Here is a 23,903-nt window from a genome sequence, read left to right on the forward strand (position 1 = left end):
TTAAAAAGAAAAAAAAAAGATTTTCATGCCTGAGACACCAGCAGTTCCAGGTTCAAATCCCCCACATCTCCATAAGCCAGAGCTGAACAGTGCTCTAGCAAGCAAAATAAAAGTCTTGGGTTTAGGAAGTAACAAGAGAACTAGCTAAGGACACGAGAGGATGACCGTGGGTGACATGGTGACATTTACAGTCAGCCGCAGGTCCAGTTAAGAGATGACAAACAACGAATGTGTGATTGGTATCAAACTATTTTTTAAATCTCTTCCACAGTTATGCAAATGCACTACTCTCTGTTAAACTGGAAGCCTCATCACAGGGACAAGATAGCTTAAGCTGGAATGAAATTCAGAATTGTGTTGATATGGTTAATCTTCAAATTCAAGAAGAAAATGACCGTAAGTACGGAGTACTTCTCCTTCCCCAGAGCCCCTTGCTGGGGAGAAAGACCTGGTCCAAGTCTCACCATGATGTTTTCTCTTCCTGTCCTTGCTTCTTGATTTCTGTCTCTGAGTAGGATGTTATCCGCTGTTCGTCCTTCTCTTTCTGGATCAGTGGCAAAGAAAGTTGTGGTGTATATCCACAGTGAATACTATGCAGCTGTTAAAAATGATCTCACACTGTTAACATTGTTTAAAGGAGGGGGTTTATTTTGTCACTGCCAAAATAATACTAATAGTAACAACAATAATAACAACATTCGTATGTCTCAAAAAGATGGGTTCTCATGGGTGGATGTCATTTGCAAGCAGAGGTACTTTTGGCTTGGTAAGGCCTATGCTTACCTAGAAATGTACACAGACTCCCCAGAGGACGTGTCACTCAGCCAGTGCCATGTGCTTTGGGCGACTGAATCTGAAGGGCCATGTCATAACAGAGCAGTTTATTTCAAAGGTTAATGTTTCCTGGCTATAGTTTGGGGGGAAGACGTGCCCAACATTTAATTTCTCAGTTTTCTGTTTTGTTGTTTCATCAAAAGCTTATTTCTTAAAAGCTGTTCAAATATCAGACTTGATATTGATTAGGTACTTGCTTGGAAAAACTGCATTAAAAATACGGCATGGGGCCAGGTGGTGGTGCACCTGGTTGAATGCATATGTTACAGTGCGCAAGAATCCAGGTTCAAGTCCCTGGTCCCCACCTGCAGGGGGAAAGGTGAAGTAAATAGCATCATGGTTATGCAAAGAGGCTCTCATGCCTGAGGCTTCAAAGCCCCAAGTTCAGTCCCCCACACCACCATAAGCCAGAGCTGAGCAGTGCTCTGGTTAAAAAAAAAGAAAAAGAAAAAAGAAGAGAAAAGGAAAGGAAAGGGAAGGGAAGGGAAGGGAAGGGAAGGGAAGGGAAGGGAAGGGAAGGGAAGGGAAGGAAGGAGAGAGGAAGGGAAGGGAAGGGGAAGGAAAGGGAGGGGAAGGGAAGGGAGGGGAAGGGAAGGGAAGGGAAGGGAAGGGAAGGGAAGGGAAGGGAAGGGAAGGGAAGGAGGGAAGGGAAGGGAAGGGAAGGGAAGGGAAAGGGAAGGAAAGGGAGGGGAAGGGAAGGGAGGGGAAGGGAGGGGAGGGGAAGGGAAGGAAGGGGAGGGGAGGGAAGGGAAGGGAAGGGAAGGAGGGAAGGGAAGGGAAGGGAAGGGAAGGGAAGGGAAGGGAAGGGAAGGGAAGGGAAGGGAAGGGAAGGGAAGGAGGGAAGGGAAGGAAGGGAAGGGAAGGGAAGGGAAGGGAAGGGAAGGGAAGGGAAGGGAAGGGAAGGGAAGGGAAGGGAAGGGAAGGAGGGAAGGGAAGGAAGGGAAGGGAAGGGAAGGGAAGGGAAGGGAAGGGAAGGGAAGGGAAGGGAAGGGAAGGGAAAAAAGAAGAGAAAAGAAAAGAAAAGAATAGAATAGAAAAAACATGGCACTGGTGGTCCGCGAGGTGGCACAGTGGATAAAGCACTGGAACCTCAAGCATGAGGACCCGAGTTCAGTCCCCGGCAGCACATGTACCAGAGTGATGTCTGGTTCTTTCACTCTTCCTATCATTCTTCATAAATTAGTAAATGGATAACAACTTTAAAAAAATGTATAGCAGGATACTTACACTGTCGCTAGACTGCAGTGCAGTAGTAACACCGGAAGAAACGGACCAAGTCAGAACGCTGTTGCCTCTTGCGGGATTCCTTCTTCCCAGAATAAGTGGGGACACATGTCACCCAGAGGGTTTCTGGGTAGATCTCTGAGCTCCTATGAGGTCACTTACTATGACCTCAGCAGGTGTGTTCTTAGAAACACGCCAGACAAAACCTTAAGCAGGTGATCATTTCAGTCAAACCAGCCAGAATGCATGCACTCCCAGGTGATCAGCCCTTAGGGATGCACGTTCTCTCTCTCCGATGTGCTTCTGTTAGAACTGCTTCGGGAAAGGGTGTTTAACGTGTTCAGAACAAATGTTTCCCAAAGAGGTGTTCAGGGAACACATCATGTTCTCCAGTTACAACTCCTGCAGAGCGAAGTAGGAACTTGTATGGAGATGGTGTGGAGACTTTGCCGAAGTTTCGAGATAATATAACTTGCATGCTGGAAAAGTATTTTGCTTTACTTCCGATATGTTGAAGTATTATCATCTGGAATCATTTCATGGTGTTTTAGTTTGTTCCATTCCTCCTACAGATAGATTATTAAATTTTTTAGCATGGTAGTCATCTGTTGAAAGGTGTTTATGGGATCTTCTATCCAAGAGATACTTAACAGTCTACCTTAGTCTGAAGGTCAAGATGGAAATATTTCTTAAAATTAGAAGTACGTATCAAGATAGAAATATTTCTTAAAATTAGAAGTGCGTATCAAGATGGAAATATTTCTTAAAATTAGAAGTACGTATCACATAGCTTCTCGGCCTTTTGGCTAAGATCAAGTGTAGAAGTACGTATCAAGATGGAAATATTTCTTAAAATTAGAAGTGCGTATCTGTATCATAGTGTATCACGTATAAAGTACCTTGTGGTTGGTGAAAAGTCACTCACAGGTGAAAACTAAGTTTGACATGAAGAATGTTTATTTTTTAAGCTTTTTGGTTGTGAATGTTTATTTTTTTATTTTTTAACACCAGAGCCCTGCTCATTTCTGGCTAATGGTGGTGTGGGGGATGAACCTGGAACTTCGGAGCCTCAGGCAGGAGAATCTCTTTGCATAACCATTATGCTCTTTACCCTCACCCAGTTGTAAATGTTTATTAGTGATCTTATTAGCTGTTATCCACCAGCAGTAACCTGGTATGGAAGCAACAACCCTCTGTTAATATATATATTACACGTCTACACACATACAGCATACTACCATATGAGTTTATTTTTTAAAATATTTATTATTTTCCCTTTTGTTGCCCTTGCTGTTTTATTGTTGTAGTTATTGATGTCATTGTTGTTGCATAGGACAGAGAGAAGTGGAGAGAGGAGAGGAAGACAGAGAGGGGGAGAGAAAGACAGACACCTGCAGACCTGCTTCACCACCTGTGAAGCGACTCCCCTGCAGGTGGGGAGCCGGGGGCTCGAACCGGGATCCTTGTGCCAATCCTTGTGCTTCGCGCCACCTGCGCTTAACCTGCTGCGCTACCGCCTGACTCCCTAGAGTTTCAGGCTCAACCTGACGCTGTTGACTGGCTACGGAAGAAGGGCAAACGCTAGAAGAAGAAGAAGTAGTAAGATGATATTGAAACGTGACTTCCAGCTAGATCCCTCTTTCTAAAGTTTCAAAAACATTTTAGATTTCATCTTTTGGCTTCTGTGCTATGTTTTTTAAAAAATATCTTATTAATGAGAAAGAACTAGACTAGCACTGGTGCAAGTGCTGCCGGGGATCCAACGTGGGACCTCATGTTTGAGAGTCCAGCACTATATCCACTGCACCACCTCCTGGACCACAGTGTTGCTGTTTTGTCCCTGGGCCTTAGATTCTCACTTCTGAGATGTTTGTAGAAGGCTGGCTGACGGTCTTACTTAGTCTTCCTTTGGCAAAGCTACGCATCGCGACTGCAAGTGCTATTTTACTAGCTGTGACTGTACAAAGAACTCGTGGTTCTGACCAGCCGCCCCTGAGCATTCAGAGTCTCACGAGCGTGCACGCGTGTTCATTCTTATGGTCCTTGGACCCTGAGTCTTGCCCATGGCCCGCCACGTGGGGCCAGTTTTCATCATGCAGAGAGAGGCAGAGCTGCCAGGACTCCGGTCCGAGCTGCACACTTGCCAAGGAGCACAGGTCCTACCTGGTGAGCTGTGCTTCTGCCCTGACCAGGCTGATTTCTTTGCTGCCTACTTACGATGTCCTGCCACCTGTGGCTAATTTAAATACTTATTTCTATGGGGTTTTCGTCTCTGAACTTCCAAAAGGCTAAACCATCAGCTCTTGTGACGTGTTTGTGTATTTCCTTTCCGCTCTTTTCTTGCTTAGGTTCGGAAGGTCGGGGGGCCGATGCCTTCACTCCGCCCGGCACATTCCTTGACCAATCCGTGTCCTTGACGCTGAGAAATAAATCTTGTTCTCCAGCTATTGTTTCTTTGAGATGCACGAAGCTACTTAAAGCCGTTCTGGCAGCTGCTACCTTTCTCTGAACGCCAGGAGTTGGTCTCACGTTGTGTCTGTAGCTTGGCCTGTGGTATAAGGAGCGCATATTGGAATGGCAGACGGTAGCACATCTCCAGCATGGGGCTGGCCTGGCAAGGAACCAAACAAATGTTCCTTGTCCTCATGTGAAGGGATGGAGTTTCTTCCTCTAGGCCGTCTGAAATCCTTGGCCCACCTGTAGGTTCCACCTGTAGGTGGTTGGGGCTGCTGCCCACCGGCTCAGCCTCTCTTTGTCCTGCCTTCTTTCTCGTCACTGCTGGAGCCTGCAGGTGCAAGTGATTTCATGATGAGCTGACGGTCTTCTTCATCTTGGTCTCAAATGTATCATTTCAATGCAAACTTTAATTTCTTTTCAAGGGAAGCATATTTGGGGTGGTCTGTTTCCTCTCTCCGAGAATAAATAAGCCCTATACGGGTTTGTTTCTGGACTTCTGAATCCTATTTCATTAATCTGTGTGCTTATCCTCACGCTAGTGCATGCTGCAGTAGGGATAAATTATTATACTGCAAAAGTTTCAAAATTGAAGAGTCCTTCAAATTTGTTCTTCCATTCTCAGCACATTTGGCCATTCCTCTGCATTTCTATTTTTTTTTACACTTTACTCATTGAGTTTGATAGGACAGAGAGAAATTTAGAGGGGATGGGGTAGAAATGGAGAGAGACAGAGAGATACCCGCAGCCCTGCTTCACCACTCGTGAAGCTTTCCCCCTGCAGGGACCAGGGGCTTAAACCTAGGTCCTTGCTCATGGTAACGTGGAATCAACCAGATGCACCACTGCCCGGCTTTTGCTTTTTCTTCTCCTCTTCCTCCTCCTCCTCCCCTTCTTCTTCTTCTTCTCCTTCTCCTTCTCCTTCTCCTTCTCCTTCTCCTTCTCCTTCTCCTTCTCCTTCTCCTCCTTCTCCTCCTCCTCCTCCACCTCCTTTTTTTAAAATTTCTTTATTGGGGAATTAATGTTTTACATTTGACTGTGAATACAATAGTTTGTACCTGCATAACATTCCTCTCCTTTGTTTTCCTCTTCTTCTTCTTCTTCTTCTTCTTCTTCTTCTTCTTCTTCTTCTTCTTCTTCTTCTTCTCCCCCTCCTCCTCCTCCTCCTCCTCCTCCTTTTTTTCTTCTTCTTCTCCTTCTCCTCCTCCTCCTCCTCCTCCTTTTTTTTCTTCTTCTTCTCCTCCTCCTCCTCCTCCTCCTCCTTCTCCTTCCTCTTCCTCTTCCTCTGTCAGAGCACTGCTCAGCTCTGGTTTTTGGTGGTGTTGAGGATTGAACTTGGGACCTTTGGTGCCTCAAACTTGAAAAGCTTTTTGCATAACCACTGTGCTATCTTCCCAGCCCTCCTTTGCATTTCTATATGCATTTTAGAATCATTTTGCTCGTTGCTATTTTAAAATAGCTTTGTTTTTCAGAGGGTCTACACTGAATCTGTGATCAATTGCAGAAATATTTTCATCTTAATAATATTAAATCTTAAAATAATAAGTCTTAAAGTTCAGGAATATGGGATGTTTCTTTTTATCCCCCTTTCTTTTCTTTTTACCAGAGCCCTGCTCAGCTCTGGCTTATGGTGGTGCTGGGGATTGAACCAGGGACTTTAGAGCCTCAGGCAGGAGAGTCTCTTTGCATCACCATGATGCTATCTGTGCCTGCCCTGAGATTTTTCTTTGATTTAGTTTGTTCAGTGGTGTATATATTTCTTATACCTCTTTTGTTAAATGTATTTTGAGATGCTTATCTCTTGTGATGGTAATGTATTTGTAACCAGAGTGTATCATAGGTGGAAATTCTCTTTTTTTATGTTTTATTTATTTATTTTGAGCCAGAGAACTGCTCAGCTCTGGTTTATGGTGGTGAGGGGGATTGAACCTGGGACCTAGGAGCCTCAAGCATGAGAGTCTGTTTGCATCGCCATGATGCCACGTACCCCACCCCTGCCTTAGGTGGGAGATGTTTCCTTGGTTTTATTTATTTTTTTTTTATATCTTACTTATTTCTTTTTTAATCTTTATTATTGGGTAGAGACAGAAATTGAGAGGGGAGGGGGAGAGAGGGAGAGAGACACCTGCAGCCCTGCTTCACCACTTGTAAAACTTTCCACCTGCAGGTGGGGACCAGGGGCTTTGAATCTGGGTCCTTTGAGCACTGTGATGTGAGCACTTAACCAGGTGCGCCACCCACCGCCCGGCCCCTTTTCCTTTTAGTTTTGTGATAGAGCTTGGATTTCTTCCTTTTCCCAGTGTCTGCGTTAGCACCGTTTATGCAAAGGGATCTGTTCATGTTGCTCAGTGTGAGGATGAGAGCCTCTGCTGAGAACACTCTCCCTCCACTCTGCTTGTGCTGTTGTAAAGTCTCTGGTGAGCTGAGCGGCAGGGCTGGAGAGGCGGGAACCCAGACTCTCTTCTCTTGAGTTTCTTCTCCTGCCTCCTTCCCACCAGGAGCCTCGCCCCTTCCTGAAAATTCAGCCGTTTGTGCCCAGCTGTGTTCCGTTCCCCAGCTGAGCATTGCCAGTGTGTGAAGATGAGGCTGAGTCTTTGTATGTGAATGTCGTATGCTACAGCCCTGGCAGTATTTAATCATTTTTTAAAATATTTATTTATTCCCTTTTGTTGCCCTTTTTTTTTTTTATTCTTGTAGTTATTGTTGTTGTTGATGATGTCTGTCGTTGTTAGATAGGACAGAGAGAAATGGAGAGAGGAGGGGAAGACAGAGAGGGGGAGAGAAAGACAGACACCTGCAGACCTGCTTCACCGCCTGTGAAGCGACTCCCCTGCAGGTGGGGAGCCGGGGGCTCGAACCGGGATCCTTAAGCCGGTCCTTGTGCTTTGCGCCACCTGCACTTAACCTGATGCGCTACCACCCGACTCCCAGTATTTATTTATTCTTTAACTCTTGCGGGGGTTTTGTTGTTGTTGCTGCTGGATGTGGATCCCCCATACCCTTTTCTAATTCATACTTTGTGATTTTAAGAAATTTATAATGGAACATGATGGTGGAGGAGGACCTGGTGGGGGTTGTATTGTTATGTGGAAATGTTATGCATGTACAAACTGTTGTATTTTATTGTCGACTGTAAACCATTAATCCCCCAGTAAAGAAATTAGGAAAAAAAAAAAATCCTTTAGCTTCAGAGATGAACTGCACCTTCTCAGTGCTCCAGTCCACTTACTCAGCACCAGCTGTGCATGTTTAGGTTTTTAAAAATGCAATGTCTGATGTCATTGATTTCAAGATGGATTACTTGAGAGACAGCGTGTAAAAAAAAAGAAAGAAAGAAATTTATAATGGGTGTCAGATGTTGGCGCACCTGGCTAGGCGCTCACATTACCGTGTGAAAGGACCTAGGTTCAAGCCCCTGGTCCCCACTTGCAGAGGGAAAAGGAGTGTTGACGCAGGGCCATAGGTGTCTGCCTCTCTCCCTCTCCCTCTCCCTCTCCCTCTCCCTCTCCCTCTCCTCTCAATGTCTCTCTGTCTCTAATAAATCAATAAAATATTTTTTAAAGAATTTTTTTAAGTTTTTTAAAAAAAGAATCTATAATGCACTGTGACCTAAAGGGAAAAACCTCCTTTTTTTTTTTTTTTTTTTTTTGTTTTTTTCCTTGTAGGTATTGTAGCTGCAGGGTTCATCAACGAAGCCATTGATGAAGGGAACCCACTAAAGACTCTGGATACGCTGATGTTACCTAATGCGAAACTTCACAACGTGGACCCAGAGTGTGCGCAGCACTACCAGGATGTCTTATACCATGTGAAGGCTCAGAAACTCTCGGTGAGTCTCCGCGTCACTGCTCCTCTTTGATTCGCAGGTTGGGTGGGAGGATGTCCACTCAGAAGCGTCTTGCTCTCGAAATGGACTGAATGCAGACAATAGCTCACAGTGTCATTGCCCTGGTGTCAGACATGTAGGGGAAGCCATCTCCAGAGATAATGAAATTCAATCTTGACTTTTATTTATGATTAGATAAGAGGAAATTGAGAGGAGAGAGAGACAGAGAGACACCTGCAGTCCTGCTTCACCATTCATGAAGCTTTCTGGCTGCAGTTGGGGGCCAAGGGCTTGAACCTGTATCCTCACGCACTGCAGTGTGTGCGCTTAGCCAGGTGTGCCACCACCACCTGGCTCCCAGTCTTGTCTAGAGTCTAACTCATCAGGTTTGTACTGAGCACAGACTGTCTGTGTGCGTAGTGCAGTCCACAGTGTCTGGCAGGGAAGAGGCGTGGGGGTGACACATCCTAGCATGTGAAAGCTCTCTGTCCTTAACCTCAGGGCTCCCTAAAGCCTATTGTAATGGTGGGTTACCTCGTATAGTGTCTGATTAGATCAGAGTAAAAAGGCATCTGTCATAGACTAGCAAGATGAATCATTTGTAAAGTAATTCAAAACCAGGATAGTCCTGGCCAAGACTTCTTTTTTTTTCTTTTTCTTTTTCTTTTTTTTTTTTTTTCACCAGAGCACTGCCCCTGGCTTATGGCAGTGTGGGGGATTGAACCTGGGACTTGAGAGCCTCAGACACGAAAGTCTTTTTGCATAACCATTATGCTATACCCCCACCTATGGCCTAGACTTCTAAGAGAAGCTGATGTGGAGAGAGACCAGAACCTGAAAGGTCAGGAAGGGCTGCGAGGTGGGTGGGGAAGTGGGAGAATACAGGTAGATAGCACAGTGCTAGGTGAGTGCCGCTGCGGTTCACCTGGGGCCCAGGAGGAAGCTGACCTGACCAGAAGCCTCTTGAAGGGCAGAGAGTGTCGCACAACTTGTACTCATGCTCTGAGGGTTCCCACAGACGCCGGCCACCATATCGACAGTACTGAGCTGGGTGCCGAGGCGTGGATGAACTGGCCCCTGAGAATACGACCGATAGCCACTGGTGTCTGCCCTGGCCCCAGGTGCAAGGCCGGCCCAAGCGGGGCAGGTGTCTCCTCTGTGTAGGTCTTTCAAGTCCAAGAACTTCCTCTGCTGGGTTCTGAAGTAGGACCGTTCTCTTTAATAGCCAAAGATTTGCACTGGGTGCCTGCTACTTGCGAGGTAGGATATTAGCTACTCTACACATGTCAGCTCATGGAGTCTCATACTTCGTGACAACCCTACAAATCATCACTAGTTGCATGCGAATGACAGAACCAAGAAGTACGTTGTCCAAAGCTGTTGAGAATGTGATCAGCCCAGGCCCGATGGAAACAGATGGAAAGAGACTGTTGCCGTATTTGCTTATCACAACAGGAGACCAAAACCTGTAGTAAGTGAAAAATAAAAAGCTGCAGGTGGGGGGGGGGGGAGAGATAGCATAATGGTGATGCAAAGAGACTCTCATCCCTGAGGCTCCAAAGTCCCAGGTTCAATCCCTCGCACCACCATAAGCCAGAGTTGAACAGTGCTCTGGTTAACAAAAAAATAAAATTAAAGTAAATAAAAAGCTTCGACCAGCTTTATCCTAGGGTCTAAACATACTTTGCAGTTATTTCAGAACCGCAAAGTAGGCAAAAGGGCAAAGTCATGGCAGGAGCCAGGCGTCCATGTCACCAGCACTCCGCTACACGTGTTCAGGCCCAGGGGGAGGGGGGGAGCAGCATGGGGGTCCGGGAAGAAGGAGAGCAGGGACAGAGAGTGACTTCCGCCAGGCACGCGCTTAAATAACTTCCCCCACACACAGACACAACACCTTGTGGGTTTGGTAAGTCCAGATGACAGGAGCACATGGTAACGTGTGCTCAGCCAGGTCAACCACCACCCGGCCCCTCACAGTCCCCTTCAGTTTTCATCTGTGCCAGTGACACCATATAGGAGAGCAGCGAACCTTCAGTTAAAAATATGTATTAATAGGGGGTCGGGCGGGAGCGCAGCGGGTTAAGCGCAGGTGGCACAAAGCACAAGGACCAGCATAAGGATCCCGGTTCGAGCCCCAGCTCCCCACCTGCAGGGGAGTCACTTCACAGGCGGTGAAGCAGGTCTGCAGGTGTCTGTCTTTCTCTCCCCCTCTCTGTCTTCCCCTCCTCTCTCCATTTCTCTCTGTCCTGTCCAACAACAATGACATCAATAACTACAACAATAAAACAACAAGGGAAACAAAGGTTTAAAGTGTATATATATGTTAATATAGTTATGAAAATTACACACATTTTAAGATATGTATGTGATGGTCCGTGGTATGTAGCATGGTCCTTGACATTCACATGCCAGAAGTGCTTAAACGGTGTGTTACTCTGAGCGCCTCTGGGCTGCCTCAAAGATAAGTGGTAAGAGGTAAGTGATGACTGTTTCGCAGGGTCCTTTCCAGACTCATGATGGCTCCATTCGCAAATGCCCAAAGTGGGGATTCTCTGGGAGCAGGTCAGAGGCAGACCTGAGCTCTCCTGCCCACGGCCACAGGAGGGCTTGTCCTGGAGCAGAGCCCAGCGGCTCCCACACAGCATTCCAGTGTGAGGACTCTTGATCAAGATGGATTTTCCCAGAACCTCCCTGGGTTCCCTGCACGTCTGTTAGGCTCTGCCAGCTGTCTGCTGGTCACCCTTCCTATGTGTGAAAACCGTATAGTTAGTGGTGTAATTAGAACACTAAATGCAAGCCTAGGAACCCTGGTTATAGCTCAGACACCAAACCACTTTTGTCCTATCAAAACTAGGTGCTTTAAACTGTGTTGGTAATTGCTAACAGACTTAAAAGTGCTACAATGCCAAACAATGAGACTTTTGCCTAAATTGATATTTTTAGACAAAGTTTTTTTCTCTGCTTATTAATTTTGAAATATTCTTTTCTTAGCCTGTTCCCTTTCCTTGGGGCAAGAAAAGAAAAAGAAATCTGATTTTGTTGTTTACTTGATGGGGTGCCTATTTTTAACCTCTTTTGTTTGGATAACTGGAATTTCCAGTTGTGTTTTAAGGGTAGTATTTCCTTGTCTTCCCAATGTCTAGACTTGGAGAATACAAGGGAGAGAATGAAACTACTGAATTTGTCCGTCTAAATTAAGACTCATGTCAAAACATTTTGCTGTGAAACGTCACAGTGAATTAACGTCTTCATAGGCTGGATGCTCAGCTTTACCAGGGACTGGAAACTGACTTGATGAGGATTCTTGACTCCCATTAATCGGACTTCAAGTACCATTTTGTAGACACCAGAAGGACACCTTTAATCCTTTGGAAATGGACTGGGTAGTGGGCATGTTGTCATACACTTGGCAGACTGCCGGACTAGCTTCGCCAGCAGGAGACAGACGGCCAGGGACTCATGGCTGAGTGGTACGCAGATCAGTCTTTATTCATGTGGAGCAGCGCAGTCTAAGCCAAGTAGGGTGGAGACAGGATGTGAGGTAGAGAGGGTGGAGCAAAAAGTGACTGGTGCAGATCAGGGTGTACTAGGAGAGGGGGCGGAGCAAAAAGACATCATGAACCAGTGCGGATTCAACCAATGCCCTGCAGGCAGGACGGTGCTTTTAGTGAACAGTGGTTATGTAAATAGAACACAGTGTTAAGCAGGGGGGATTAAACCAATGCCCTGCAGGCAGGGTGGTGCTTAGTTAACAGTGGTTATGTAAATAGAACACAGTGTTAAGCAGGGGGGATTCAACCAATGCCCTGCAGGCAGGGCGGTGCTTTTAGTTAACAGTGGTTATGTAAATAGAACACAGTGTTAAGCAGGGGGGATTAAACCAATGAAACAGAAGGGGTCTTAGAAGCAGACCAACAGCAGACAGCACATTTTCTGTTCACTAACAATGGCAAGTTTTGATCTATTTCAAACTGTAGGCTTTCCCCCATTTTTCTCTTTTTATTAGTGGTTTAATAATAATTAACAAGATTTTAAGATAGCAGGGGTACAGTTCCACACAGTTCCCACCACCAGAGCTCCATGTCCCATCCCCTCTATTAGAAACTTCCCTGTTCTTTATCCCTCTGGGAGTATGGACCACATTTTTTTTTATTATTTTTATTCATTTAGTGGGTAGAGACAACCAGAAATTGAGATACAGGAAGAGACAGGGAGACATGAGGCTTGAACCTGGGTCCTTGCACATTGTTACATGTGCGCTCAACCAGGTGATCCACCACCCAGCCCCTGGACCAAATTCTTTATGGGGAGCAGAAGATGGGAGTTCTGCCTTCTATAATTGCTTCTCCACTGGGCCTGGGCCACACCCCCATGTAGGCTTTTTTTTTTAAGCAAATGAATTATACCCCTCCAAAGAAAGTCCTTGGTTTGCCACTTATAGACATACTGCATAACAGTTAGTCACACCTTGAATAGTGTTGTTTTTACCCCTTCCGTGAAACTGCATTAGAGTTGATAACTATCTGTAGATTTCACTTTCTTCATTTGAATTTTTTTTTGTTATCTTGAAACTTCAGGCTTGTTTTTCTTTTTTTTTAAAAATATTTTAATTTATTAATTAATGAGAAAGATAGGAGGAGACAGAGAATGAAGCAGACATCAGTATGGTGCGTATGCTGCCTGGGATTGAACTCAGGAGCTCATGCTTGAAAGTCCAATGCTCTGTGTGTTGTGCCACCTCCTGGACCACACCAGACTTGGTTTTTTTTTTTTACTGTAGTATTAAACTGATTTTTTTTTATTCATGTCATCACATCTATTGTAAAGGGTCTTCATGTGCAAACTTTTACACAAGTCTAACCAAACAGAAACATTAAGACTACATCTTTAAAATATTTTTATTGTTTTAATATATCAAGGTAGATAGATAGATGAAGATATGGAGATATGCACATCCCTACAAACCTGAAAATTTACCTCAGTAACCTTTTTTTAATTTTATTTATTTATTAACCAGAGCACTGCTCAACTCTGGCTTATGGTGGTGCAGGGGATTGAACCTGGGACTTGACGGAGCCTCAGGCATGAGAGTCTGTTTGCATAACCATTATGCTGTCTACCCTGCCCTCTCAGCAACCTCTTCTACCCACTTCCTATGCCCATAATTCACTTTCTGTCCCACCTGAAATTAAAGGGAATAACATTGTTTACCTGCAGAAATATCCTGGACGTTTTTCTGAAGCAAAGATAGGTTATTCCCTTGCACTAATTTTCCTCTTGACTTTTTTAAAATTGCTGCCAGGGTTATGGCTGGGGCTTGGTGCCTCATTACTCCTGGTGGCCCGTTTTTTCCTCACTGATTGATTGATTTATAGAAAGTGAGAGTAGAGTGGGGGACAGAGAGAGGAAGGAAGACATCTGCAGCCCTGCTTCACCAGTCATGAAATTCCCCCCTCCCCTGTGGGTGGGGACTGAGGCTCGAACCCAGATGCCCTGTGCACTCTATGGGGTGCACCACCTCTGGCCCCTCTAGCAATCATTTCTGGGCATTGATGACTAAGTCTCATCTCCCTATTAAAAGCTAGATAAAAGAAACCAAAGTATGGAGATGTTATTTTTTTTATATTGATTTAACATCAGTGTACAACATTACAAAATTTTAAGAGTATGATTTCACACCTGAAATACGTACGTGTGTGTGTGTGTGTGTGTGTGTGTGTGTGTGTACAACTCAAGCAAAGCCACCATCAGAATTCCTGGGCCATCACACTTTTTGGAGCCTTCCACCTCTACCTGTCCTGAACTCCGACAGCCAGGAGGTGTTATTCCAAATGTCTAAGTGACCTTTTGAGCGTATCTTGTATCTTTAGTTTTAATCCTCGTGGTTTTCTTTTCTTTTTTTTTTTTAAGATTTTATTTATTGATTGATGAAAAAGACAGGACGAGAGAGAGAAAGAAGCAGACATCACTCTGGTACATGTGCTGTTGGGGCTTGAACTCAGGACCTCATGCTTGAGAGTCAAGCGCTTTATCCACTGTGCCACCTCCAGGAACACGCCTCGTTTTTCGTGCATGCCCAACCAGAACTGAGAACACCCCATGTCACCCAGATCACTTTGCCTTCTCACCGTGAACTTCCTTGATGTCCATGCTTATCAATGCTTCGGCCTTTACTCTTTCATTCATCAAAGCTTGGAGTGTTGGGCCCATAGTCCTGGCGGCCGGGCATTGTGATGGGGAGCTCAGAAAAGGGTGGGGGGAGCAGATAAGTCCATTCTTTATTATATGTTGTTGAGGTGGTCTGGTGTCGGGCTGCACCGCAGAGAAGAGAGCGGACGTCCAGAGCAAAGGGGTACACAAATCTTTATTATAGGATGGGGGGGTTTGGTTCAGACCACGTGGAGCCAGCCAGCAATGGCCGACCACGGGGGGAGAGCAGGGAGCGAGACCTCAGAGAGGGAGAGCTGAGAGCCCAGAGAGAGAGGGGGGGGGGGTGAGGGGGCTTTTTATTGGGTGACAACCAGAGGTGACGTGTAGGGCCAGGATTGGTTGAAGGGGGCAATGCTAGGGTTTCGCGCGGCGTAGTAAAACCTGGGGGTGGAGACTGCATCAGAATAACTCCTCAGCAACATCTCCTCCTATCCCTTTATATCTAAATGGACATAGTAAAGAAAAATGGAATGGAGCAGGCTTAAATGTTTTAGAAGAATGCCGTGCTCAGGTGGGAAGATGTAGGACTTTCTGTGGAGGATGGAAGGCTTAAATGGCTGTGAACCTTGTGAGATTTATGCGTCCTCCTGTGCTCAACCCCTCTTTAGAGAGAGAGACTTACCTGGAGAGACTCATCTCATAGGTTTAAGCGCAGCCTGCTCAACCATCTCTTCACAATATCTCTACATCTTTTCTATCTTTCTATCTAGTAATTGCATAAGATGTACAAAGTCTGTAAAAGACTATCATGGGGCAGAAACCTTTTGGGCATAAGCCTAAATGATATAACAAAGCAGGAAGGGACAAGTAGGGGAGTAGTAAAAGCCAGTGTGATGTGAAGGGAGGGATTGGTGTGTAAAGGAACATTCCCTGCTTGGGTGGGGAAAGGGGCAAGGGTACATAATGAGGGGGAGGCGGGAGGCATGACCCACCAAACAGAGGGGCTATTTGGCATTGTATAGTCCTCAAGGCAATAGTCTGTAAAGTCTATGAATTACTCAGGATCAGTCTATGAAAAACCGGCAGCGTGAAGGGAAATAAGCTGCTTCAAAATTGTGTAAAGTGTATATAGGGTATGTCAGAAAGTCCAATACAAGTCTCAGTCCAAAGTAGATGGCTAAGGGAAGAATTGTCAGGGGATGCAACGCTGCATGAGGGAGGTCAGCCGCTGGAATGTTGCTTTTCTGTAGATAGCCAGCTGGAACTGCCAACACGTGACAAGCAGGTCAGAAGCAGGAACGGTAACCAGGCATGAAGAAAGTTCTGTCCTTGGAGTCTGTGTATCAGGTTCTTCAGATCGCATTGAGTGACATCTAGGGTTTCGGGGGGGTGTGCCACGGTAGTCGTGCCGTCTAGTGGGTGACGTCAGGGTGTGCAGGGGTTCAGATGGTTTTTCCGGGATTCCTGTGAAAGAAACACAAACAATCTGCTTCTCGTGGTTAATTTGAACTTGTAACAAGTTATAGGTTTGTTATAGTTGATACCTCGATGATTATAATTGGTTTAGAATCTCTTTATGATTTTATTTAAAGGTCATCTAATGTGACCTCCTATAGCAGCCTCTACCGCAGGATCTTGAGACCAATTTTAGCTAAAATAGTATTTTAAACAGACTCAAATTGCTTAGAGAGTTAACGCATATTCATGACAATGATTTTAACGTTTACAGTGCCAGATTGATGCCAGATCTGTTGTGGATTAATTTCCACAAGATAGTTTACAGGGCACCTTTGGGGGCCCTTCAAAGGTGTCCTGTATATAAAATTTATATAGTTTAGTTTTGGGAATGAATAGTCACGTTGAACATTTAGACTTTTGCCTAAATAGTAAGTTACCTTAACAAATTAATTTTTACCTTGTCTGGTAAAAGTGTAGCTGTAGGGTTACACTTTTAACCGTTAAGTTAGTGTTACCAAACTTGAGACATACCCATAAACATTTAGTTATAACAAACTGGAGGAAAAAGAACTTTTGTTATAAAAACACATTATTTAAAAACAAATTTAAATCCATCATTAGTCACACAGTTTAAGACTAAACACTTACATATATACCAAAACTATATATAAAATTCAAAAGAGGGAGAAAGAAAAAAAATTTTGGAATGTTTCTGGACATCTCCAGAACCTTTGGCTGCGTCCAGCATTTTTATATAAAGCCAATTACCTTTTAGAGTACTCCAAGCAGATGGGTCATGCAAAAAAAAAATTTTGTCATTCAACACACTCACTCACAAAAACAACTGGCCAGTTATAACATAAGACATACAGGGAAAGGGTAGGTCTCTGTGAGCCAGATTTTGCAGGTTCTGCCATGTCATATTACGGGTCCTGGGATGTATCCTGCATCTGGTCCTCTTGTAGTATTTCTTGTTCTTCAGGAATAACAGCGCCATCCTGCGGGTATTGTCGGACATGGCGGGCAGGAACCCAGACAGGTTTAGAGAAATTTTGAGGGAAAATGCATGCGAAACCCCTTCCCATGGTCAATAATGGGTCAGGACCTTTCCAAATTTTATCGAGTGGGTCTCTCCATTTGACCTTAATAGATGGGAGGGTAGATGGTGTTTGCCAGTGAAGAATAATAGAGGGTAAGGCCGAGTTATTGTAAATATTAAAGAGATTTAACGTAGTTAAGGCTTTTGCTAGCTGGATATTGGGGGGATATGTTCCTCCTTTATCTTTATTTAGTTGAGCCTTCAGAGTTTGATGGGCCCTCTCGACAATGCCTTGTCCCGGTGGATTGTAGGGAATGCCCGTGGTATGAGTAATATTCCAGAGGGAACAAAAATCTTTAAATTGTTTGCTTGTAAACATAGGTGCATTGTCTGTTTTCAAAAATAATGGGACCCCCATAACGGCAAAACAAGAGAGCATATGGCTTACAAGCTTTTTAGCACTTTCTCCTGTGTGAGCTGTAGCCCACATAAATTTAGAAAAGGTATCAATTGAGACAAACACATATTTTTGTTTGCCAAAGTTTGGTATGTGGGTGACATCAATTTGCCAAATAGCATTAGCTTTTAAACCTTGGGGGTTAACCCCAAGGGTCTGGATAGCAGGTGTCTTTATGAGACTTGCACAAGAAGAGCATGTAGCGAGGATATGTTTTAACTGTGGTACAGGAACATCAGGGAATCGAGCTCGAAGGCCTTTAAGATTAACATGGGTTAGAGAATGAAAATTAGCAGGATCAGAGACAGAGACTGGGAAAGTTCCTGTGGAGGCAAGGCGGTAAACTGCGGCATTCCCTTCGGACAGGGAACCAGGAAGAGGGCTGTGGGAACGAAGGTGTTGAATATACAGTGGTTGGGTTCGAGAACAGAGCATAGAGGCGATTTGAATCAAGAGAGGGGAAAGTGGGTTGTCATCAATTTTCACATAAGAACGAGCAAGCCATGGAAGTAAGTTAACAGTATACACACTGTTAGAAGAAAGGTTGAAGGATTCTGGTACAGCTTTTAATGCAAGAAAAACAGCATAAAGTTCTTTGTACTGAGGGGAATTATCAGGAAGCTCAGCAAAGAGAGGTTTAGGAGATTGTTTGTCTGGGTAATATATAAGGGCAGCAGCTCCCCTTTTTCTGCCATCAGTAAAGATTGTAGGAGCAGAGGGAATGGGATCCCGAGAGAAAAGTTTAGGTGCTAGTAGAGGCAGAAGAGGTAAAGAAGCTATCAATTTATTAGAAGGAAAATGGTTATCTATTTGTCCTGGAAACCCCACGAAGCTTATGGCAAAGCGGAAATGATGGCGTATAAGCCACTCTGTATCTGTGAGAGAAAAGGGCAGAATGATTAAATCCGGTTCTTTCCCTAAGACCTGCACAGACCTATTTCTCCCTTGGCGAACCATGAATGCTAACGCGTCTATCTCAGTGAGGAGTCTTGGAGCTCCTCCTACTGGCGTGTGAAGCCATTCGAGAACCCCATGGTCTTGCCACAGTGCCCCTACTACTGTGGGGGTGGAGTTGAAGATTAGAAGGTTTACCAGAGAGGAGGGGGAGAATCGAACAAGGTGCATGTCCTGGAGGTCCTGGTTAACCCTTTCCAGTGCCAAGGAGGCCTCAGGAGTTAACTTACGTTTTGAGGAGGGCTGTTTGTTTCCTTTCAACAGGTCAAACAGTGGTTGGAGGCAGCTTGTGGGCAGATAGAGATACTGCCTAAGCCAATTTAAATTTCCTAGAAAACTTTGTAAAGAAGCAAGAGTAAGGTTAGAAGGGAAGGTAACATTAGGTTTTAAGGGACGAATTTGCGTTAGAGAAATCTCTGAACCTAGGAAGGATATTGGAGGGATTAGCTGTATCTTCTCAGGGGCTACATTAAGGTCGCTTTTCTTTAATGCAGGAATGAGAAAATCACGTAAGGCATAGAGATCTGTATCTGATTTTCCCCATATTAAAATATCATCTGTATAATGAAAAATATTAAGGCCCTTATGAATATATGGGACAAGGGCAGATTTAACAGCCTCCTGACAAATTGTAGGACTATTGGCCATACCCTGGGGCAGCACCACCCATTCAAATCTATCAGCAGGGCTGGTGTTATTAATAGACGGAACAGAGAAGGCAAAACGTTTACAATCTCGCGGATGCAAGGGGATAGAGAAAAAACAATCTTGTATATCAATAGCTATGATTGGAATTCCCGTGGGAATTGCAGAAGCAAGAGGCAAACCCCTTTGGGGGGAGCCCCAGACCTGCATGGTTTTATTTACTGCACGGAGATCTTGAAGGAGGCGCCATTTTCCTGAGCGCTTTCTAATCACAAAGACAGGAGTATTCCATGGGCTTCGAGAATGACAAATGTGTCCCAAGGACAACTGCTCTAGGACGAGCTCTTTTAAAATTTTTAGCTTATCCCTAGGTAAAGGCCACTGTTCCACCCAGACAGGCTCATTAGAAAGCCAGCTTAAGCGGGGTGTCTGGCTACGAACAGTGGCATTTAGTATTGGGGGTGTGAATAGACCTGGTATCGCGGGAATGAGTTTTACGCTCTGCAGAGGCGTCTGTGGATATCCTAACATCAAGACATTCCAGAAGATCCCTGCCCAGTAAGTTGGTGCTAATATTAGCTACCAAAGGGCGGAAGTGTCCGGTAGAACCTTCTGGATCTTCCCACATGAGTGAGTCTCGTGTGCAAAATGCTCTGGTCATCCCTCCTATTCCATGTAAACTGGGTCCAGGGATAAGTTCCCAATCTTGAGGAACCTCTTCTTGCCTTAAAATCGTCTTTTCTGCCCCCGTGTCAATAAAAAATTTAAAAGGAATATTGCCAATCTTTACTGTCATAGAAGGGTGGCCCCGTTCTAAAACAGAAGTGGTCCACAATATCTCATGCCCCGAATTTGTACCATTCAGGGGCGAACCATCTTTATGAAATTGGGACCAACAATTTCTCTTCCAATGAAACCCCTTACGACATTTTGGACAAACAGTACGTGGTCTCTGGCTCCCTGACTGAAAGCGGGGTTGCTCTGGCTGGAGGCGTGGTTTCCCTGACTGGAGGCGTGGTCACAACTTATCAGGACATTGGTTACGCCAATGTCCTTGGCGACCGCACTGAAAGCAGGCCCCGTTTTGCTTACGTGGGGCAACTGCATAGACCTGTGTTGTAGCGGGTGCCCCATAATTGCCTGATGTAAGTTCCTGTGTCGCTAGAATCCAATTATCTGGGTGTAGGTGTTTAAGATTAAGGCATACCTGACGGAATTGTGGTGTCATGCCTACCCAGACAATAGAGCGCAGGAGTAGTTTGCGGACGTCAGGATTATAAACCTTTCTCTCTAAGCTTCTCTTCACCCTTGAGATGAAGCTCGCCAATGACTCATCAGAGCCTTGGTGAAAAGAGTTAATGGGAGCTGACAGATCTACATCGGGTGTGGTCACCCTTTCCCAGGCTTGTGTTGCACAGATGCGTACCTGTTCAAAATAACCGGTTGGAAACCTGGCTTCTGCCTGCTGAGCTCCAGATTCATAAGCTCCTGCTCCAAACAAAGCATCAGAATTCCATTCTACCTGTTTGTTACTATTTTCCTGCGATTGTCTAGAGCACTCATCGCAGAAGCATGCCTGCCACTGAAGATAGAGTGGGTCTGGGAGTGCAGCACGAGCCAGATCTTTCCAGTCTTGTGGTGTATTTAAATGCTGGCAAAAGCTCCTCAAGACGGACTTGGTCCATGGAGAATGCATTCCGTCCTCCCTGACTTCTTGTCTGAGTGTTCCAAGTACTTTAGAGGAATATGGCTGCCACGGCTGAGGGTTTTGTTTAGAAGGGGCCAAGTTTACCGGGAATGTGTGGATTTGGTCCGATGGCACGGGAGAGGGAGCTACAGAAGTGGAAAGTGCCATAGAAACTGCTGTAGTGGCTGCAGGGGAGACTAAACGCATATCTACGGGGACAGAGCTCCCGGGGTGGACTGCACATGGTTTAAAATCCTTAAATGCTGAAAAAAATATCCTTTAGCTCTCATATCTCAGCCACTAGGTCCCTTAATGGTGACGTATCAGCAGGGGGCAGGGTCAGGGACGAGGAAGCCTCAGGCAGAGCTGAAACCGCAACGGCAGGGACCGGGGGCGGAGCTGCAATCAGGGCGGCTCGGCAGGGGCCTGGGGTGGGGTCAGGAATGCAGAAGCTGCAGGCGGAGCTGAAACCGCAGCGGCAGGGGCCGGGGTCAGGAACAAGGAAGATGCAGGCGGAGCTGAAACCAGGGCGGCAGGGGCAGGGGGGGGGTTCAGGGTCGCAGAAACCTCAGGTGGAGCTGAAACCGTGGCGGCAGGGGCTGGGGTGGGGTTCAGGAATGCAGAAACTGCAGGCAGAGCTGAAACCGGGGCGGCAGGGGCCAGGGGCAGGTTCAGGGATGCAGAAACTGCAGGCGGAGGTGAAACCAGGGCAGAAGGGGGCGGGGTCAGAGGAGGAGCGTCCGAACACATGTGCGTGTCTGTGGGAACGGAATTCTTGGGTTTAGCCGCTGATCGCTTAGGACGTCTAAGTCTTAAGCACATGTGATTTAACTCTCGTACCTCAGCCTCAAGGTCACTTATCCTTATGGCATACCACGTTTTAAATATCTTGAAAGTGGCAACCACAGTTAAAAAAATCCAAGGGGTAGCGAAAATTAAACCGTTTATGATAGCGCGAATCTGTCCCAGGTCAAGAGATAATGACTGGGACACCTCCTCATAAAACGAGAAATTTCCCATGGTGGAGGGAAACGCAGGGCCACAGAAGTGGGCGGATGCCACTTACCTGTGTCTGGGCGGTTTCGGAGACCTCAGGCCAGGCGTGGTGTGGGTACGGAATACGATGGGCGCCAGATGTTGTTGCGGCGGTCTGGTGTCGGGCTGCACTGCGGAGAAGAGAGCGGATGTCCAGAGCAAAGGGGTACACAAATCTTTACTATAGGATGGGGGGGGGGTTTGGTTCAGACCACGTGGAGCCAGCCGGCAATGGCTGACCACGGGGGGAGAGCAGGGAGCCAGACCTCAGAGAGGGAGAGCTGAGAGCCCAGAGAGGGGGGGGGGTGAGGGGGCTTTTTATTGGGCGACAACCAGAGGTGACGTGTAGGGCCAGGATTGGTTGAAGGGGACAATGCTAGGGTTTCATGCGGCGTCACGTGTAGGGCCAGGATTGGTTGAAGGGGGCAATGCTAGGGTTTCGCACGGCATAGTAAAACCTGGGGGCGGAGACTGCATCAGAATAACTCCTCAGCAACATCCCCTGCACGTGGGGAGCCGGGGGCTCGAAGCCGTATCCTTACACTGGTGTTTGTGCTTGGCGCCATGTGCGCTTAACCCGCTGTGCCACCGCCCGACTCCCAGGAAAAATATATTCTATGGGTACAATGGAGTATCTTGGGCACCACACTAGCTGAATGATCGGGGGCTGGGAGAAGAAAGTGTATTTAATCAGATGGCCATAGAAGTATTTTGATCAGAGGAGGTAGTATTTGAATCAGAGCCTGAGTAATAAAAAGAAACCAAGAGGGCCACTGCTGATTTGGAGTGTTGTGGCTTGTCAGAGGCTGGCATGAGGAGCTGGGACAGAGACTGGCAGAGGTGCTGCAGGCCCAAACGGTAAGGTGCCCACTGTCCACTGGAAAGGAGTTCTGCCGTCCTGTGTCAAGCCTTTGAGGGGCACTGAGCAGGCCCAAGACAGAGTGAGATGCCCACTGTAAAGCGGTCATCTGATTCTCTGTACAGGGCAAACTTACAACTAACAATAGCAGGGGCCGGGTGGTGGCGCACCTGGTTCAGCACACAGTGCACAAAGACCGGGGTTCAAGCCCCTGGTCCCCACCTGCAGAGGGAAAGCTTTTCAAGTGGTGAAGCAGGGCTGCAGGTGTCTCTCTGTCTCTCTCCTTCTCTTTATTATTTACTTATTTGTTTATTTTTATTGCATAGAGACAGATTGAGAGAGGATTGGAGAGACAGAGAGACTCCTGCAGCCCTGCTTCACTTACTTGGGAAGCTTTCCCCCTGCAGGTGGGGAGCAGGGGCTTGAACTTGGATCCTTGTGCACTGTAACGTGTGCACTCAACCAGGTGCACTACCGCCTGACCCCCTGACTCTCTCCCTCTCTAGCTCCCTCTCCCCTCTTGATTTCTGGCTGTCTCTATCCAATAAATAAATAAAGATAATAATAATAAAAGAACAATAGCAAGTGGTCTGGTGCAGCTGTCCATGCGAGAGATGGTGGTAAACTGGCCTAGGGCAGTAACAGCAGAGAAGCAAGACATGACTAGATTGGAGGGCTATCAGCCCTTGGAACATTATGTGACCATATTTACTACATACAAATTGGAAATTGGGGGGCGGGCAGTAGCACAGTGGGTTAAGCATACATGGCACAAAGCACAAGGACCGGCGTAAGGATCTGTGTTTGAGCCCCTGGCTTCTCAACTGCAATGGGGTCACTTCACAGGTGGTGAAGCAGGTCTATAGGTGTCCGTCTCTCTCTCTCTCTCTCTCCCCCTCTGTCTTCCCCTCTCCCAATTTCTCTGTGTCCTATCCAGCAGTAACAACAATAACAATAACAACAAGGGCAACAAAATGGAAAAAATGGCCTACAGGAGCAGTGGATTTGTAGTGCAGGCACCAAACCCCAGCGATAACACTGAAGGGGAAAAAAAAAAAAGAATTAAAAATTATAATGAAATGGCTTCTGAGAAATAGTTGATAAGGGGCCAGGAGGCAGTGCACTTGGTTAAGCACTCACACTTCAGTGTGCAAGGACCCAGGTTCAAGCCCCTGGTCCCCACCTGCAGGGGGAAAGTTTCACGAGTGGTGAAGCAGGGCTGCAGGGGTCTCTCTGTCTCTCTCCCTCCCTCTCTCCCCCTCTCAGTTTCTCTGTCTCTAT

The 23,903-nt window shown here is 46.1% G+C and overlaps 1 protein-coding gene and 1 long non-coding RNA gene across 2 annotated transcripts in view; one reads left to right on the forward strand and one right to left on the reverse strand.

Moving 5' to 3' along the window:
* Positions 1–23,903, forward strand: part of IQGAP2 (IQ motif containing GTPase activating protein 2) — a 162,097-nt gene that overhangs the window by 45,167 nt on the left and 93,027 nt on the right. The window contains exons 10-11 of the mRNA XM_007518536.3: positions 272–396; positions 8,178–8,341. Of these exons, the coding sequence (XP_007518598.2) occupies positions 272–396; positions 8,178–8,341 (289 nt within the window). The remainder of the gene's footprint in view (positions 1–271; positions 397–8,177; positions 8,342–23,903) is intronic.
* LOC132541288 (uncharacterized) lies at positions 234–2,217 on the reverse strand. Its single transcript, XR_009552441.1, has 2 exons — positions 2,062–2,217; positions 234–544 (listed from the first exon to the last, which is right to left on the reverse strand). It is a non-coding gene; the product is annotated as an uncharacterized LOC132541288 (long non-coding RNA).

The sequence above is a fragment of the Erinaceus europaeus genome, chromosome 11 (genome assembly GCF_950295315.1).
Source record: "Erinaceus europaeus chromosome 11, mEriEur2.1, whole genome shotgun sequence".
Classification (NCBI taxonomy): domain Eukaryota; kingdom Metazoa; phylum Chordata; class Mammalia; order Eulipotyphla; family Erinaceidae; genus Erinaceus; species Erinaceus europaeus.